The sequence below is a fragment of the Gossypium hirsutum genome, chromosome A01 (genome assembly GCF_007990345.1).
Source record: "Gossypium hirsutum isolate 1008001.06 chromosome A01, Gossypium_hirsutum_v2.1, whole genome shotgun sequence".
In the NCBI taxonomy this organism is placed as follows: domain Eukaryota; kingdom Viridiplantae; phylum Streptophyta; class Magnoliopsida; order Malvales; family Malvaceae; genus Gossypium; species Gossypium hirsutum.
Genome location: NC_053424.1, coordinates 13,758,457 through 13,778,634, shown reverse-complemented (window position 1 = coordinate 13,778,634; position 20,178 = coordinate 13,758,457). Strand labels below are relative to the sequence as shown.

The window sequence follows — 20,178 nt, the reverse complement described above, 5'->3', positions numbered from 1 at the left end:
TCCCAAAATTGGTACCGTATTGATCAATTAACGTCCTAATGTTGAAAATTTGAAAAAAATAATTTAAAATACAATTCCTTTAAAATGTTTAGATAACTTGAACTGATGTCGAGATTCTCTCGTTTAGAAGGAATAAAACATTACATCTAGCACGATTGGATACAATATTTTGAACCCTCGACACAAGATCATATCAGGATTTCCAAAACACATGCACTTAAAATATGTAAAAAGGATATTTGGGCTATTCGGCCCAAACAGTAAATCAAAACCCAGCACGATTGGGCACGATTTATCGAATTTCCAAATCTGAAACATTGCCTCATTTTAATTTGAGAAAACACGTATAAAATTTCAAAAGGATATTCTGTATTTTAGTCGAATGGAAAATTGAAGCCCAGCACGATTGGGCACGACTTCCCAAACTTCCAAACATGAAATATTGCCTCGTTTTATTTTAAGAACATGTGGATGAAATTTCAAAAAAGGATATTCCATATTTTAGTTGAATAGAAAATTGAAGCCCAACACGATTGGGCACGACCTCCCAAACTTTCAAACACGAAGTATTGCCTCGTTTTAATTTAAAAAAAACATGGACAAAATTTCCAAAGGATATTTTGTATTTTAATTGAACGAAAAATCGAAACCCAGCACGATCGGGCAGGACCCCTAGAACTCCCAAACACGAAATATTTCCTTATGTTGAGAAGGTTCAAGTTTACAATTACGAAAATCGAGTTAAGATATACCTGTTTGGTTTGTTTGAAAATAAAAGACAATTGACATTGAGTGAATATGAGAACTATAATCATGATGCAATGACAAAAGATAAAACATAATTACATGCATGAAACAATAAAGTGTGAATATAATATGAAAACCAAAAATGGCACATAATACACAAGACCACATAAAAACTAGAAATCAAAATAGCCTAAAACGATTTAACAACTTCTAAATAAATATACAAAGGAGCAACACATGCTAGAACTCGAAATAATTCATATGTACATGAGACTGATAATATATAAATGATTATTAAATTATATAATATGGAAGAAGCAATTCGAAATAACTAACATACAACATGATTTCAAATAAAGCCAATTCATTTGTTTAATGATATATGTCTGCAAATGAAATAAAAAAATAAAATAAAATATAAAAAAATGTAGATAATATATACAAAGACCTTATTATATGAAAGTATTCAAAACAATCAAAATATACGGAAAAAAATCTTTAAAAGAAATTATGCATAAATAGATTTAAAAGGGGAAAAGAAAATATTCACATATATAATAAACTTGAAAAGGAAAAATAATATGTATATATATAACAAATATAAAAGAAGGTATTTACAAAAAAAAATAATATGAAAAGAAAAGAAATAATGTATATGGAATAGAGCTAATTTTATCATAAATTATATAGGTATAATAACAAATAAGAATTATTTATATGTAATATTATACAAAAATTTTGAAATAATATTATGTAAAAGGAATTTTAAAAGCAATATATAATTAAATAGTTAGGAAAAAAATAAAAAACAAATTAACATATGGCCCAACCATTAAAATAATTCAAAGTATTTATAAAATATTTAAAAAAATAAAAAAAATTAAAACCTTAGTATTAGCGAAATAAAACTTAATTGAAAGAAAAGCGGACTCAAAGGGATAATTAATAAATATAGAAAAATGCATGAAGGACCATAACATAAACGCACGCAAATGCGCGGGGCCAAAAACGCAAATGTGTCGAATCCCCAAAACGCAGTGCCCAGGTGGGGGCTAAATCGGAACGACGTGCAAGATCCAGGGGCAATTTAAAAGAATTAAAAAAAAACTTGAATATGATCTGATTGAATGCAGGTGCAAAAGAAAGGGGGCTCAATGCACAAATCCCCCATTTTGTGTCAAACGTGTGGCCCCTGCCCTTTAAAAACCATTGAATGCATTCTGCCATTTTTAAAAAAAAAACCCATTTTATTTTTTTTTTGCAAAATTCATTTTTCTATTGTTTTTTTCAAAAAGAAACAGAATGCTTCTTCTTCCCTGCTCCCTCTCCCTTTTTGCTAGAATTTCAACCTAGCCTTGCGCCACCCTGGAGGATCATCGATGCCACACACCTCCACCCCACCGCCGGTTCACGGAGCAAGACCAGGTAAGCCCCCTTTCTTTCTTTTTACTTAAAATCAGTTTATAAAAAAAATAAGAAAAAAAATACGAATAAAAAGAAAGTTTCAGGAAGAAGAATGAAAAATCACCTTTCAAACCTTAGACCCGATTTTGATTTACTATTGATTTTCTCCCTGTATAATTTCAGCTATTGTACTTATATAATGGGCAAAAAAAGTCCTTTTTTACATTGCTTTGATTTGGCTTTATAGCCAATATTTACAACCGTTTGTTGCTTGTTTGCAGGTTCGTAGGCCAGCACGCCTCTTACGTGGAGGTGGAGTGGCGTACAACACGGAGGAGGCGAGTGACGTGCGGAGGAGGGACTGCTTCGGTTTGCTGAAACGACACAAAAGGCTGCTAGGGTTTCCCTTGCCAAAAATATGTTGTGTTTGTGGGCCAATTGGGCTGTTTGTAAATGGGTATTTAGGGTTTGGGGTAAGGTATTATTTTTTGGGTTTGGGTTTGCTTTTATTGGGCTCCTAGTAGTTTGGGTCGGGTAAATTTTGGGCCCTACAAGTACTCCAATTCCAAACTTGTGAGGAAAGTGCTCAGATCTCTGCCTCAGAGATTAGTAATCAATGTCAATACCATTAAGGAGGCAAGAAACAATGTCAATATCAGAATCAATGAGGTAATTGGGTCATTGAAGACTTTTTGAGATGAATCTAGATGAGTTGAGAAGCAAGTCCAAAGGTGAGAAAAGTATAGCTTTCAAGTGACAACACCATTCCAATTGAAGGTACCACTGCTATCAAAGACGTACAAGAGCAAATGGTGCTACTTACTCGGAACTTCAATAAAGTCTTCAAGAAGTTGTCAAGAAAGAACAAAAAGTTTGATGTAGCCAAAAACAAGATAAAAGGAGTGGTAATTAGTGAAGAATCTAACAAGGAGAAAAAGAAAAGAATTCAATGCCATTAATGGCATGGATTTAGCCGCATAAAAGTTAAATGTGCCAATACCCTAAAAAATCTGTGTAACCTGGAGTGATAGAGATTCTTCAAGTAGCTCAGATCCAGATGAGGAGCTCGTGAGCAATTACGTGACGTTTACTTCTAAAGTCAGTAATCTTGATGCTACTGATTCTGAGATTGATATTGATTTAGATGGTGAATCAAATGCCGATTTTCTATAAACCTACAAGACTATGTTGCAAAAATGAGAGTAGGGTATGAGGTTAACGCCAAACAAAATCACTATGCAAACATTTGAATACCTAGTTTTTATTAGAATTAAAGGAGGATGCAATAAAGTTATTATGGTAGCCATTTTTTTTACTTTTCTTCTCTTACTTTGGGGGTGATTGCTTGGATTATTTCGGTCTTTCAATTAACTATTGCATTGCCATTAAAGATACTCGTCTATTTTTGTTCTTTAATTATGTATTCATTCTTTTTTTTTATTGATTTGAATTTTCAAATGAATTAACTTTCTAAGTGTTGTGTTGTAAAATTAATTAAAATTTTGACAAATGCGAGTGCACTTCTCAATTAATAGCATAGCTACAGTAAGCACAAATATTATTCCCACAAAGACTAAAAGTACTAGTAATTATTGTCATTCTATTATTTAACCGATAGATTCAAATAATTGATTAAAAATTAAAATTAACTAGATTAATTGCTAACGAACATGACAAAGAACAAAACAAGCAAATAAACAAGCAAATAAACGATTAACAACCAAGAATTGAAATAATACTCAGGAAATAATTCACCAGAGCAACTGATTTTAGGTTGATTAATTGAAATTTCTTTTTAATTAAAACCCTTATTAACACATTAATTCGATTAATGAATTCCGCTATTAGATTTGACTTTAATCCAGTAGATTTATGTCATCTTATTTCTAGGATTGCATGCAACTCCACTCAATTACGCTAGATCTACTCTTAAACAGGGTCTATTCCTCCTCTGATTTAAGTACATCAAACATGAATCAATAATCTAAAAATATCAAACCAAGAATTAAGCACACATAATTGAGAATAAGATTTAAGTATTTATTGCATAAAATAAAAATCAAACGACAGAATCAATCATAGGATTCATCTCCTTAGATATTTAGAAAATTAGTTCATAGTTGAAAATAAAAACATCCCAGAGACAGTATGACCTAAATAAATAAAGAAAATCATGATAATCTCCTAAGAAATCAACTATGAATCTTCAATTTTCATGGAAATCTACTTCAGAATTGGTTTCAATGGTGCTTTTTGAGTTGTTTTCTTGAGTATTATATGACGGCTCTCTCATATCTTCTTATGTTTGTCATATATAGATATTAAAATACCCAAAAAAAACCTAAAAATCACATTTTCCTACTATTCGGTGTGTAAATCTGTACAAGCGGCACGGTCTACCACATGGCCGTGTGGTATCTAGTGTGGGTTACACAATTGTGTGGCCAGGTCGTGTGGAATGAGTCAGCCCGTATAACTCTTGTAGCTTTCTTCGATTTTCTGATTTTCACTCATTTTTTGCTAATTTGGCTCTCAAATGCTCTATTAAGCATAAAAACATAAAATTCACTATTAACATCAAATAAACACCCAAAAGCGCATTAAGAATGAGATTAAAACATATTACTTTTAGCACTTATCACCAAGTAATTGAAATAAGCTAATGATTAGTTTAAAACTTGATAAAATTAAGCAATCAATTAGTTATTAATAGTTAATCTAGATAGGTTAATGAAAATACTAGAAGAAAGTGCAACGAGATATTAGCTATTTGAAAGATCTAGTTAACTATAACCTAGCTAAGGTATACATCAATTGTTAGGGAAACCTATAAGATGTACATAAAGTTAGGTAGTAGGGGGTTAATGAGAGTGATGGCTAATGGTTTAGTTAATGCTTATAAGCTATTTACGAATTTAGGTATTCTTTAGATGCCTGTAAGTTATACACCAACTCAGATATTTAAGCTTTGATGTCCATCTACATTAGGACCCTTAAAAGTGAGTATTAGCTTAGATAGATTATTTGTTGCCCTTAATTGAAGATTTTCCTAATAACTACATCTTGATCTTCAAATTATTATTCTTTAGTCATATATGTTCTCATGTTCTTTAGTTTAGTTAAATTAGATTAGTTTAATCTTTAAAATTACTTACTTTAATATTTTAGTACATAAGAGTAGATTATTATTAATTGTTTAGATTAATTAGTTGAGTGTAGTTAGCTTGATCGTTGTTTTTCTGAGTTCAATCATCAAAATACTTCTTTCAACATAGTTATTTCATTGTATATAATTTTTACTTGGCAACGGTCTTGTATACTTGTGAGTAAGTTACATTAATTGGTGAAAGGCTAAGACTTTTGAACTTTTTTGAATATTATTATTTTGTTACCATTGTCATTCTACACCAATTCTCAAATTCATGGATGCTGGAAGAGTAGGCTTCAAATAAAAAACTTTGAACGTAGGATAAATCAAAACTACTTAAAAGGGAATTTCGAAATCTACTTCTCTAATTGGTCGCACCTTTAAATCACTAGGTCTTCAATTATAAGTGCTTAGATAATTAGCAATTATAATCTCTTCCTAATCTAGAATCTAGAATCAAGAATTTAAGGATTTAGAATTTATTTATGACTAATGAAAAGTTGCACAAATAAATCTTCCTAAATATTGACAAAGTTTTCCGAAAGTACAAGAGTATGCATTGTTGCCAACCAATGTATGTATTTATAGAAGAATAATATGCAATAGTTTAATTTTCATCCAGATTTTGAAAGTAAAACAAAATAGAAGAGTCCATATTTCAATAAAAACACCTATAGACGACGGCAAGGGAGTATTTTTCTCCCTTGAGCTAACTTGCCTAGGCCAAATATGACCTTGCTTGTTGGACAAGTAATACGCTAGTACCTCTGGGTTATCCTCTCTTGAATTAGGTCAAAAGCACCACCCCAATCACTAATTAGCACCTCATATTACTTTTAGGGGTAAATTTATAGATAGTCACCTAACTTTTATAACTTTTCATTTTAAGTACTATTTTTTTTGCATTTTAGGCACTAAAATTTAGATCTATTTTCATTTTAGTCACTATGGGAATAAGAGGTAACGGAAATCCATGCTGGCATTTTAACTTTTTTTTTTCACCTAGTATTTGTGTAATTAATACATAATTTTCATAATTTCCACCCAATTTAGGAATGTCCAAGTAAGCATTTTTTTTTAAATCCAAAACAAAACAGAAACCACTTAAGATTTAGTAAATAGTTTCATTTATTTGTTAAGAACCCTAAATCGTCTGAATAGAAAACTCACAACTTTCTAGGCCAAGGAATTAACCCCAATACCCACAAGAAACTATCAAAAGACCAGTAGTTCAACAAGTGAAGAAGAGAAACAATAGCAAATGAAGCAATAACAAGCAAAATCCAAAATAGGGGTGAGTGCTCGATCGAATCGAGTGAAAAAATTTCGAGTTAATTGAGTTCGAGTTCTATTTTATCATCCTAATTCAATTTGAATTTTTTTTTTCAAAATGAGTGAAAAGAAATTCGAGTCGAATCGAATCAAGTGAAATTGTTTGAGTTAAATTAAAAAAATTAACATGTCAAATAAAAATATTGTTACAGTATAACTAATTCCATTTGAAAATTTTTTAAAGCAAAATAATTAAAAGATAAGATATTGAGTATCATAAATTAGGTCCCAAAATTATTATTTTAGAAAAATTTTAAAATTTTAACTTTTTTGTATATATTTTAAAATTTTTATAATTTTTTAAATATAAATTTTGAAATTTTTATAAATATTTTTAATTTTAAAAATTATTTTGATTTATTTTTTGTAATTTTTGTTGAGAGAGACCAATTTCTTATTTTCAAAATTAACATGGACCAAAAGGGTATTTACATCAATCTATTATTCAAATTATTCGAAATATTCAAATTGTAAAATTCAAGTCGACTTGAACTCAAAACTCGAAACGAATAACTTGATTCAATTAACTTAAAATTAAATTTTATTTTTAAATCGAATTGAATTTTATTCATCTCTAATCCGAATAACGCAAAGACAATATTAGCCTGCAGTGATACCCAACTCCATCTCCCAAAACCCATTAGGGTAAATTCAGTTTTTGTACCAAAAAGGTACAGCTTCGACCAATACACTAGGCTTGGCACAGTGTCTTCAAGCAATGAAGGGGGCGGGGGGGTGTTTCTAGGTATCGAGGTTTATACAAGGCATCAAGGCCATTGGTCAGAATATGTCAGCCCATGGTGAAAAAGGGATTGGGCTGCTTTCAGATTTAGAGTGCGCTCTTGTTAACAAGCAAACAAGTTTAATGAACAATGAAGTAAAAACTATCTGCAAAGGCACTGATTTTTCACCAAAGCATCAAACAAATCAACAATTAACTTGTTTCAATTCATGATTTATGGTTCGATTGAAAACATTTACCAAATCCTACCCATTTCAATTTTGTTTTGGGTTTAAAACAAATGCCTATTTGGAAATTCTTAAATTGGGAGGAAATTGTAAAAAAATATTTATTAATTACGCAAATCTTAGGTGGAAAAAAAATGAGTTGGCTTGCCAGCTTGGATTTTTGTTATCCCTTATATCCATAGTGACCAAAATGAATAAATCCAAATTTTGGTGCCTAGAATGTAAATTTTTTATTTTAGGTACCTAAAATGAAAATTTATGAAAGTTAAGTGAATATTTGTGTAATTTACCCATTCTAATAGTTAAATATGTTACACAACTAAATTCTATTCCCATTAAAACTAAATAAATTTTACAATATTAAAATTTATGTGTAAACTTATTTTATTATGGAATGTTTTAATTATGAATTAAATTAACTGGGATCACCTTTTAATTTAATTTTTACTTAAAACTCAAATAATTAATTTATTTATCCAATTAAATAACAATTCAAAAAATTTAAATTAACTTTCATCATCTCTTACTTTTTCAAAAAAAAATCATAATTACTACGTTTAATAATTCATATAATCTATTTTCTCTAATCCATTGATTCATTGTTTAACATGAATTATGAATAAAATTACACAGAGCTAATGAATAGACTAATTAGACATATATAATATGGGTTAAAATAATATGTAATTAAGTTCTAACACTCTTTATTAATTACATTGTTATTTAATCATGAAGTAAAACCAGTAAAAGTACTATAATTGAACTCCCAATAATATATCATCACGAAGTAATATTTGAAAGCCTTAGTCTAATGACTTTGTCGTATATGTGTTACTCTCATAGGATATCTATTATCTTTTAAGGCTATATCCGTTCACCTAGTTTGATCCATTTTATTTCAATGTTCCGTTATATTTTTAATAATGAAAATGATCATTAGATATATCAATAATGATTAAATCATTTATCTCAAATAAATGACCTAATATTGTGCTCTATTTTCATAACCCATACAATACCTTTGAGAGGATATTTGTTAACTCTTTATTCAATTTACTATCCGTTAAGATAGTTACCATCATCTATTAGAATGTTTAGTAAACTAGTTTGGGTTTTTAGCAAATAAATAAAAATTGGGGATTTTAATTTTAACTGAGATAAGGCAAGAAAAGGAGTAGTGCTTTCTTTTTTGGATGCTAAGTTTGCCACCGGTTTAAGCCTTAAATAAATGTTTTTTCTTCAGTTTGGGTATAAAAGGCCGATTCAATTTGTCTTTTATCGATTCATCTGGTTGATGATTGAACCGTAGCTCAAACAAGTTTCTGAAATAGCTTGTTCTTACTCCAAATTAGAATACCAACCGATTCTCGGTTTGATCAGTTGAACTGATCTTTTTAGTCTAGTTAAAAAAAAACCTAGTAAAAAACTTTAAAATAACTTATAAAATTAAGTAAATGTGTGAAAAATAAATCTATTCGCAAATGATATTTTATTGCTTGAACAACAATATTGACATCATTTACTCTAAAATTCAAATTTTTAAACTAATTTTCTCATCAAGAGATATAATAACAATCAAAATTGTCCTACATCTAAATAAAGCTCAATATTAAATTTCAAACTATATATAATATATGAATTTATTTGAATTTATATATACAAATTCTACAATTTCATAATCTTAAACTTTAATAAGTTAGTTGTTGTTTTAATGTATTTATATAATGGATTAGATAAAAACATTGGAAGTTTTTCATTTTTGGAATGCAAAGAATATTTTTCTTTTGAAGTTTATTATTTTTTAATTTTTTGAAGTTGTAGAGTTTTCAACCTTCACAGCTGGATTATTGAATTTTCTTTTAGGGGCTTTATAGGAAAAATCTATCAAATTATTAATATTTTTAGGAGCATGTTCTTATTCCTAAGATAGTTCTATCTTTTAAATTTCTAGTTAGTTGTTCTATTTATCATCTTTAATTCTTTTTTTGTTTAACTTTACTTTTAATTTATTCTATTTCTTTTTATATTTGAATCATTTGATTTGAACTTTTATTCAATTGGGGACAACAATTTCAATCATTTTTTATTAATACATCATTTAATCATTTTCTTTTCTTTTCTTACTTTTCTAATTAGATTAATTTTTATTTTTATTCTTGTTTATTATCTTACATATTGGGATTCCACACCAACTTCCTCCCCCCCCCCCAAAAAAAAAAAAAAGAAGTCTGCGCATCCTTTGCCAATCTGACTAGCCATTGGCCACAAATGGTAAACGGATTTGTTGCATCATATGTGAAATTTCAAATTTGCAAGCATCATATGCAAAAAGCATATTGAATTTTGCCACCTTAAATCATTGAATCCTGGTCCATTCATTAACAAAATCCACATTTATTTCGTCCAAAAAAAAAAAACACGTTGAAGTCATATTGAAAACATTGTATGAATAATATCTTCTTTAATTTTTAAAATCATTCATGATAATTGAGAATTATCTGAATTAAAATTAATCATTACTTTCCAAAAAAAACTCAAATTTAAATGTGTTCTGAATAATATTTAACCACCAAACCAATTAAAAAAAATTTTGTTCTCTCCATAAATATCAACGTTATCACCATTCAAAGTAAGCATAAATACCATATGAAAAAACAAGCATAAATAAAAAGTGGTTGTGTCAAAGATTATCATTTTTCTCATATAAAATATATAATGGTAAGTAAAATTTTTTAATAAAATACTAGAAATCTTATCACACGCGTATGCGTATGAAAATAACGCATTTAGAATATAAATGTAAGTTTGTATAATAAAAAAATATGATTTAAAATTAATTAACAATAACACATCAAATATGTTCCATATCAAAATAGTAATTAAAAATTGTTTTAATTCAAATGGTAAATAAAAAAATTTATATGCATAATGTACTTGATTTAAATATTATTGTGGATAAGTTTTTATTTAGAAAACCTTAATAAATAATATAGATATTAGGTTAGAGCGTAATCTTTGTATTATTATTATCATTAATTTGAAGTGAAAAGTGAATTACTCCGTATTATTCTCTTTCCTTTAAAAAAAAATCTCTTTCCCTTTCCTTAATTTTCACAATTAAAATAAAATTGATTTTATCCCATTTTTATTCTAAGCTAATAATTTTGGTTCCCTATTTATAACGTGAAGAGGCAACTAGACATGACCCTTTCGATAACTCTAGCAATAGGCACTATAAGTAGAAAGCCTTCGGTTGGTTGCTATCAACAAAGCATCTAGGCTGCTGTTTGATAAGCAATTTGATACGCATCGAGGGTCCTACCATTTATTATTTTCAACTTCATTGTGACCATCCAACATTAATTTAATTTCACCCTTGGATGTTTTATATATAAATTATTATAAATATAAAGGTGTGATTGTGAATCATGCTATTTGTATTTTTTTATTTATTTCTAGTTTCTGACTTTTTATTATAGACTGAAAAACAAATATTTATCTATTTATATATAATTTTTACCAGGGCAGAAATTAGAGGTTAGTAGTTGTTCAAATCCCTTTAAAATAGAAAAAAATTTTATTTAGATTTTTAAAAAAATTTAAATTAGAAAAGATAAAATTATACTTTGGCCTCCTAAAAAATATAAAAATTTAATTTAATCTTTTAAAATTATAAAAATATAGACTATTAAAAATGGTGAACTTATATTTTTACTAATCATAAAAATTATAATTTAATTTTATCTCTATTTTTTTTTCTAATTTCGTTTAGTTTTCCCCTATAATTATTATATTTTTATAAATAAGAATAATTATAAAAAAAATTGCACTTTAAATTTCAATTATTAAGATTTGATGATTGATTGTAACAATTAAAGTGTGATGTATGTTAATATATAATAAAAAAATAATAATTATTGTCATCTCATGATTAAGTGCAAGACGAATAAGTAAATAAAAGTCATCCAACAATCAAGTAGAACTCAAAAATCCAAACGGTGGGTGATAAAATCTAAAACTATGGGTGCTTAAAAGATTCTTTTCATAATTATTTTCGTATTTAATAGAAGAAGAATTTTGTGGAAAATTATGTTATGTCATTTATTATTTTTATACTATTCATTCATAGTCATTCTCTTAACAAATTGAAAAAAAAAACTCATATATTTATAATAGTTATAATAGTAAGTATATCAATTAATTTAAGATTCAATTTTAGATGAAAGAAAATGAAATCATTTGCATGTAAATAAAATTTGGATGTTTTGAAGAATTTATAATTGATGAAGTTTGTTTAGGTCTTTTCCAAATATTAAAAGGTTGATAGATTTGTAAAACAAAATGAACATTATGAAGTGTTAGAGTGTGTGTTTAAGGACTCCTTATAATACTTAAATATAAAGAGATGAAAGAGGCTAACGAGGGATTTTTTAGAGGGGTAGTAAGGTGAATGAGAAGATACCTTTAGATAAACCTATTTGGACATTTTACATTCTTTTGTTGTCTTTGAGGTTGTTGTTTTCATGAGAGTGTATAGGGATCAAGATATCCTTTACATGTGGTTGGCTAGGGCATTTGTCTTTGGTTCAACAAGACTCTAGTTCTAGTTATTTTGTTGATCCGATCACTTGACTTTTATTAGGTATTGCTATTGGGAATTGATAACTATTTTCCATTCATTTGTTTGGCATCAATTAAACATTTATGGAGTTTGGGCATTCAAGACTGCTGGTTTCTTTAAGTATGAGGTATATTTTTCTAGATTAGTATAACAATACGTCCCCCTTAGGTTTGAGGCATGTTATAAAGTGACCTAGTAAAAACTTGTAGGAAGGTGGCAACTAAATGATGTTCTAGTTGTCAAATTGTTTAAAGAGAGTGGCTTATTAAAACATTATATTTAATTACACCCCTGAGGGTTTTGACAATAATGATTTTTGGTTGTATTAATTGAGTCAGTGACATTCATTAAGATGTCAAGCAGAATTGGTTTTTCTTGATTGTATCCCTTAAGGGGTTTAGCTCTATCGATTAAGTGAGAGCAAGTTTGTGAAAGTCAAAGTGTTTAATTTGATTACATCCTTTAAGGGATTTGGCTTTACTAATTAAATGGGAGAAACTATGTGAAAATCAAAATGTTTGACTTGATTGCATCTTTTAAGAGATTTGGCTTTACCAATTGAATGAGAGCAAGTCAGCTGAAATCAAATTGTTGACTTGATTGCATCCCCTGAGGGACTTGGCTTTATTAATTAAGTGAGGGCAAATTTGTGGAACTTAAAATGCTTGTTTTCATTGCATCTCCTGATGGATTTAGCCTTACTCATAAATTGGGAGAAAATATGTACAAGTTAAAAAAAAATTAACTTGACTAATTGTACCCTTCAAAGGATTTTGATTTATCATTTAAGTGAAAGAAAATATTCAAGGGTCAAAATGTTTTCCTTGATTGCATCCTTTAGGGATTTGGGTTTAATATTATTTTATTGATGGTCGCTAAACTAACTAAAAACTCGACTAAGGCAAGCGCACCTATCGAACAGTAGTATAGTTATGGTGAGACTGGAAATATCGTATCCATAAGGACTAAAAGTACTAGTAATTACTATCTTTTTATTATCTAGCCTAAGAACTAAAAGGATGTTTTTAAACTAAGACTAACTATCTAATTGACTTAAAAATATGACAGAGATGAAAGTTGAAAAATACTCTTAGAAAACCGATGGAGAAGACAATACCCAAGGAAGAATCCACCTAGACTTCACTTATTACTTCTGAATTAGACGATTTATTCACTTGACTTAATCTGTAGAAATCCCCGATTTATGTTATTATCTCTCTCGAGACTAAAAACAACTGACTCTAGGTTGATTAACTGAAATCTCTTTCTAATTAAAACCCCTATTGTCGCATTAATTCGATCTATGGATTCCCTTATTAGATTTGACTCTAATCCGGCAGATTTATGTCGTCCTATCTCTAGGATTGCATGCAACTTCGCTTAATTATGGGGGATCTACTCTTGAACAGGGACTTTTGCTCCACTGAATAAGCACATCAAAACCTGAATTAATATCCTGAAATATTAAAACAAGGATTACAACTCACAATTAAGAATAAGAACAAGTATTTATCATATAATTCAAATAGTAATAAGATCTGTCTTAGGCTTCATCTCCCTTAGGTATTTAAAGAGTTTAGTTCATAATAATAGGGGAAAACATCTCAAAATTAGGAAAACAACCAAACATAAAGAAACCCAAAGAAATTCTAAGGAAATTGAATGGAGATCTTCAGTCTTGAAGTAGGTCATGCTTCCGAGCTAATTCCGATGGCTGTCTTCGAGTATTTTCTACCTTCTGCTCTACATCCCCCTTTTGATCCTCTTCTAAGGTGTTTATATAGAGTTTGGAATGCTTCAAAACCCTAAAAATTAGCCTTTTCTGAGTAGAATTAGACTTGGGCTTAACAGGGACAAAGCCATGTGCCACGCCCGTGTGAAGGTGCTCAAGCCATGTTTAATCATGAGTTGGTTTTTAGTTGACACGACCATGCCACACGGGCGTGTAGAATGCCTGTGGGTCTCACATAGGCGTGTGGTTTACCCGTGTGAAAGTGCCTAGCCGTGTGAAATACTAAGATAAGCCCATTTTGTCTGTTTTGGCCCGTTTCTTGCTCTTTTCAACTTCTTATGCTCACCTAAGTATAAAACATAATTTTAAAGGTTTAGTAGCATCAAATTTACTAAATCTTATGATAATTCATCCAAAAATATGCCAAGCATGGGGTAAAAATATGTATATATTATGGTTTCATTTATTGTTTAAAGGTGGAGGTTTTCTTTGGATGGGAAAATGTGTAGTGATTGCGACTAATGGATTGTCATGGCATATGAAGCCTTTTGAAATAATGGCCTTGATTAATTATAGTTCAGTCAATGCATCATATGAAGAAACGTTATATAAATATAATGATGGTTGAAGTAGGTTCCTAAGGCATGTGATGATCTAGTGGAGATACATGGTTTGTAGCTAGTGTTTGTTTTTAATGAAAAAAGGTTTGGCACAAGTGACTTGTGCATGATTTTGAACTCTCTTTGAAAATTTCTATCACTTGTGTTAAGCTTTGGCCTGCAATGCAACATCAAACTAGCATGCAAACTAGCATTGGAGCTAAACCAAATGAAGCAGAATCATTTTGTTTATTTGTAATTTGATTTGGTTGCTTTGTAATTTAACTTTTAAGTTAGTAGGATTTGGTCAAGATTTGAATGTGATAGCTGGTATGTCAGCTACATTTTGTTTGTAATTTTAGCTAAGCTTTTGACAAGCATTTATGGAAGCTATTATGTTAGATAACTGTCAATTTTATTGTAACATATATACTTTTGCTGGATGAAATGAAAAGAAAGGAAAATTCATTTTCTTCCTCAACAATTTGTTTTTACTTCTGTTGTTCTTTCTTACAATTCTCAAGTTTTTGAAGCTCAAGCTTTTTTCATACTTTATTTGGGTTTATTACTTTGTTGCTCTATTTTCAGACAGAGCTTCATATTTTATCTGGATTATTTGGTTTTGTTTTTCTTCCTGTGTGAAAAACCCAACACATGGTATCAAGAGCCTGTCATCTTTGAGGGCCTCTGTTGTTGGTATCTTTCTTTGTGGAGAAAACTTAAAGAGAAAAGAAGCAGAAGCTATTTTTTGTTGGTTTGTTTGGTTGCTGTGAGGATGAGTTTTACACCACCACCACCTGTGTTTGCTGGAGGGAACTACCACATCTTGGTATTAAAGATGAAGACATACCTCTAAGCACACGACTTGTGGAATGTTGTAGAAAATGATGTTGAACCATCTCTATTGAGGGCCAATCCCACCATTGCACAGATAAGGCAACATAGTGAGGATTGTGCCAAGAAGCATAAGGCTATGGCTTGCCTGCGAAATGGAGTATCCGATGTGATTTTTACTAGGATAATGGCTTATGACTCACCAAAGCAAGCATGGGAGAAGCTAAAGGAGGAGTTTATGGGGTCAGAAAAAACAAGACAATAACAACTGATCAACTTTAGGAGAGACTCTAAAAACTTGAAGATGAAAGATTCAGAGACTATCAAGCAGTACTCTGATAGGATAATGGCCATAGTCAACAACATTAGGCTCCTTGGTGATGATTTCAGTGAGAGCAGAGTTGTTGAAAAGGTCATTACAACTTTCCCTAAAAAATTTGAGTCAAAGATATCATCATTGAAGGACTTGAGGGATTTATCAGCCATCTCACTGTCTGAGTTGGTAAATTCCTTGTATGCACTTGAGCAAATGAGGGCCAATAGGCAGGAAGAGCATCCTGAAGGATCTTTTTAAGCAAAGGTCAAAGAAGGCTCAAGTTCAAGTCAAAAAGGGAAGAAATCTTGGCTCGATAAGAGGGAGAAATCAAAGAGAGATATTGGTAATAAGAGGTTTCCACCATGCATTCATTGCAAGAAGATCACACACTTGGAGAAGTTTTACTGGTATAGGCTAGATGTCTAGTGCAGGAAATGTAAACATTTTGGTCATGTTAAGAAAGTGCGTAAGACCAAAGGAAAGGCTCAAACTTAGCAGCAAAACCAAGCTCAAGCTGTTGAGGATGTTCATGCTCAGGAGGAGCATGTGTTCTCTACATCTTGTTATGCAACCTCACGCAAAATCAGCAAGAACTGGTTAGTTGACAGTGGTTGTTCTCACCATATGGCTTCAAATGAAAGGCTGTTCAAGAATCTTGACAGAAGGTTTACTTCCAAAGTTAGAGTTGGAAATGGCAACCTTATTGAGGCCAGAGGCAAAAGAGATGCAGTGATCAGCACACATTCAGGTAATAAAGTTATTTCTGATGTATTTTATGTGCTTGACATAGATCAAAACCTACTTAGTGTTGGTCAGCTAATTGTGAAGGGTTATTCACTGGTTTTCAAGAATAACTCATGCGTTGTTGAGGATTCATTTGGTCAAGTACTGGTTACAGTGCCTATGACTTATAGGTATTTTATGCTGGATGTTAATCAGCTAGAGAAGAAGGCCTATACTAGTGCTACTGACTTAGCTAGTTTATGGCATAAGAGGTTAGGCCATGTCAGTTACAAATCACTTGGTTTGCTTGATAGATTGAATTTGGTTGAAGGCATATCCAAATTGAAGTCAGTAATGATGTTTCTAAAGTTTGACAGCTTGGTAAGCAGGCAAGACTGCCTTTTCCAGTCAATAAGGCATGGAGAGCTCGAGGCAAGCTCGAATTAGTTCACACTGACATTTGTAGACCAATGAGGTCTTCCTCCTTAAATGACAACAAGTATTTTGTGCTGTTCATTAATGATTTCAATAGATTTTGCTGGGTTTATTTTTTAAAGCAACAGTCATAAGTATTTGAGGTATTCAGCAAATTTAAAGCCTTAGTTGAGAATCAATCAGGCTTCTAGATCAAGGCTTTAAGATCAGATAATGGTGCTGAGTATTTTTCTGAGAAGTTTCAGAAGCTGTGTGAGCAAGCTGGAATTCATCATCAGCTAACAACAGTCTATACTCCTCAACAAAATGGAGTATGTGAGAGGAAGAATCGATCAGTGCTTGATATGGCTAGATGCTTACTGTTTGAGAGCAAGCTACCAAGCAAATTCTGGGTTGAGGTTGTCAATACTTCAGTGTATCTGCTCAACAGGCTTCCTACTACTGCTGTGAAGGAAAAGACTCCTTTTGAAGCTTGGCATGATCTCAAACCAGTAGTGTCACACCTAAAGGTGTTTGGTTGTATCTGCTACACTATTATTCCAACTGAAAAGAGAACCAAACTAGATAAAAGTTTTGTGCCTGGGATCTTTGTTGGTTACAGCAGCACCAATAAGGGCTACAGGGTATATGATCCCTCGACAAAGAAGATTTGGTGAGTAGGGATGTTAGATTTGATGAAGAGAATGTTTGGAGCGGGAATGATGCAAATGCAAGGTTGATTGAAGAAGATCAGCTGGACAACAGTTTGGACTAGCTGAAGGAGGGCCAGTTGATGATAATTTTGATGAAGCACCTATGAGAGGGATAAGGACTATTGCTGATATCTACCAAAGATGTGATGTTACAATAGTTGAACCTTCAGGTTTTGAAGAGGCTACCAGGGGAAAATGCTAGAAGAAGGCCATGGAAGCTGAATTAGATATGATCCACAAGAATGACACTTGGGAATTGGTTAACAAACCTGGTCATAAGAAAGTCATAAGTGTCAAGTGGGTGTTTAGAGCCAAATACAATGCTGATGGTTCATTGAACAAGCACAAGGCAAGGCTTGTGGTGAAAGGCTACAGTCAGTAATATGGCATTGATTTCATAGAGACATTTGCTTCACTAGTAAGGCTAGACACAATTAAGCTTCTGTTTGCCTTAGCTGCACAGAAACAATGGAGAATTCACCAGCTCGATGTCAAGTCAACATTCTTAAATGGCTTCCTTAAGGAAGAGATTTTTATTGAACAACTAGAAGGGTTCATGGTTCATGGTGAAGAGGAAAAAGCCTACAGGCTGAAGATGGCCTTGTATGGTCTGAAGCAGGCACCAAGGGCCTGGTATGATAGGGTTGATGAATTCCTGTCTAGGCTCAGGTTCGAGAAAAGTGCTAGTGAACCTACACTTTTTATAAATAAGTCAAAATATGAAACTCTTCTAATTGTCTCACTTTATGTGGATGACTTACTTGTAACTGGAAGCAAGGAAGAGCTGATCAATGAATTTAAAGTACAAATGCAATAATTTTTGAAATGACAGATTTGAGAGTTATGACATACTTCCTTTGGATGGAAATGAACCCATCTGATCAAGGCATCTTCATTAGCCAACATGCCTTTACTTTGAAGATTCACAACAGATTTTGGATGACAAAATGTAAAACAGTCAGCACACCAGTGGCTCAAGGGGAGAAGTTGACTAGTAGTGGGAATCAAGAGAGGGTTGACGAGAAGGAGTATAGAAGATTGGTAGTTTGCTTACTTTACTTAACAGCTACTAGGCCTGTTATCATGTATGCTGTTAGTCTTCTATCCAGGTTTATGCATTGCTACGATGTTGTTCATTTTAAAGCAGCAAAGAGAGTTCTCAGATATGTGAAGGGAACTTTGGATCATGGAGTGAAGTTTGAGAAGGAAAAAGTGCTCAAACTAATAGGGTATTCAGATAGTGATTGGGTAGGGTCCATTGATGACATGAAAAGCACCTCAGGATACTTTCTTACTCTTGGCTCAGAGGTTTTCTGTTGGAGCTCAAAGAAACAACAAATTGTTGCTCAATCAACAACTGAAGCAGAGTATATTGCAGCTGCTGCAGTTGTTAATCAAGCTATTTGGCTTAGAAAGTTGTTGTGTGATTTAAATGAAGAACAAACTCAAGCTACTGAGATCAGAGTTAATAATCAGTCAACAGTTGCTATAGCTAAAAATCCTATTTTTCATGGAAAGACCTAACATTTTAAGATTAAATTTCATTTTGTTCGAGAGGCTGAACAATCAGGGAGGTAAATCTGGTTCATTGCAGCTTAAAAAATTAGTTTGCTAATATTTTAACCAAGTCTCTCGGTGCTACACGATTTGATGCTTTAAGAAGAAAGTTTAGAGTTTGTTGCATACAATCCAATGAGGAGTGTTAAGGTTTGGCCTGCAATGCAATATCAGACCAGCATGCAAACCAACATTGGAGCTGAACCAAATGAAGCAGAATCATTTTGCTTATTTGTAACTTGATTTGATTGCTTTGCAATTTAAATTTTAAGTTAGTCGGATTTGGTCAATATTTGAATGTGATAGTTGGTATGTCAGCTACATTTTGTTTGTAATTTTAGCTAAGCTTTTGACAAGCATTTATGGGAGCTGTTATGTTAGGTAACTGTCAATTTTATTGTAACATATATACTTTTGCTGGATGAAATAAAAAAAAGGAAAATTCATTTTCTTCCTTAACAATTTGTTTTTGCTTCTGTTGTTCTCTTTTGCAATTCTCAAGTCTTTGAAGCTCAATCTTCTTTCATACTTTATCTGATTTTATTACTTTGTTGCTCTATTTTCAGACAGAGCTTCATATTTCATCCGAATTATTTGGTTCTGCTTTTCTTCCTGTGTGAAAAACCTAACAACTTGGTGGCTTAGTTCAATTTCACTACATGTCTCATTTTTTTAATATCCTATATATATATGTGTGTGATTTGTCATAATTTGATATGTTAAATTAGGTCCCTTAATACAATTGAAGAGCTTCTTTTCGAGCAATTTATATGTTTTTGCTGTGTTTTTACTTAGTTTCAATTTTTTGCACAAATAAGTGATTAGTGTGTATTTTATGCTATTTTGAGACCCGAGATAACCAATTGGCAACTTGAGTATCTAACGATATTGGTGGATAATGTAGGGAGCCCATGGTGGCCCAAATGGAGCGAGAACATCATCGAGAAGGGAGGTATCATGATATCGAAGCCTGAAAGTTGTAATACCCCTGATAGTTGAAACAAGGAAACTAAAGCCACCTATAGTGGCATCGCGATACACAAGACTCTTAAAAACCCCCGTTTCAAGA

General features: G+C 31.4%; 2 protein-coding genes and 1 long non-coding RNA gene across 3 annotated transcripts; all 3 read left to right on the top strand.

Moving 5' to 3' along the window:
- Positions 1 to 1,485: 1,485 nt before the first annotated feature.
- Positions 1,486 to 3,466, top strand: LOC107916794 (uncharacterized). Its single transcript, XR_001689605.2, has 2 exons — positions 1,486 to 2,172; positions 2,433 to 3,466. It is a non-coding gene; the product is annotated as an uncharacterized lncRNA (long non-coding RNA).
- Positions 3,467 to 16,326: 12,860 nt separating this feature from the next.
- On the top strand, positions 16,327 to 17,754 carry LOC107917300 (uncharacterized). Its single transcript, XM_016846665.1, has 3 exons — positions 16,327 to 16,857; positions 17,100 to 17,483; positions 17,605 to 17,754. The coding sequence occupies exons 1-3, from the start codon at positions 16,327 to 16,329 to the stop codon at positions 17,752 to 17,754; spliced, it is 1,065 nt and encodes a 354-aa protein (XP_016702154.1).
- A 623-nt stretch (positions 17,755 to 18,377) lies between these two features.
- On the top strand, positions 18,378 to 19,076 carry LOC107917301 (secreted RxLR effector protein 161-like). The gene has a single exon (XM_016846667.1). The coding sequence runs from the start codon at positions 18,378 to 18,380 to the stop codon at positions 19,074 to 19,076; it is 699 nt and encodes a 232-aa protein (XP_016702156.1).
- The last annotated feature ends 1,102 nt before the right edge of the window (positions 19,077 to 20,178 follow it).

Coding starts and splice junctions, on each gene's coding strand:
- LOC107917300 (XM_016846665.1), top strand. CDS start 16,327: ATGGCTTCAAATGAAAGGCTGTTCAAGAATCTTGACAGAAGGTTTACT. Junction 16,858..17,099: donor TAAGGCATGGAGAGCTCGAG/GCAAGCTCGAAT, acceptor TTTTCTGAGAAG/TTTCAGAAGCTGTGTGAGCA. Junction 17,484..17,604: donor GCACCAATAAGGGCTACAGG/GTATATGATCCC, acceptor GCTGGACAACAG/TTTGGACTAGCTGAAGGAGG.
- LOC107917301 (XM_016846667.1), top strand. CDS start 18,378: ATGACAGATTTGAGAGTTATGACATACTTCCTTTGGATGGAAATGAAC.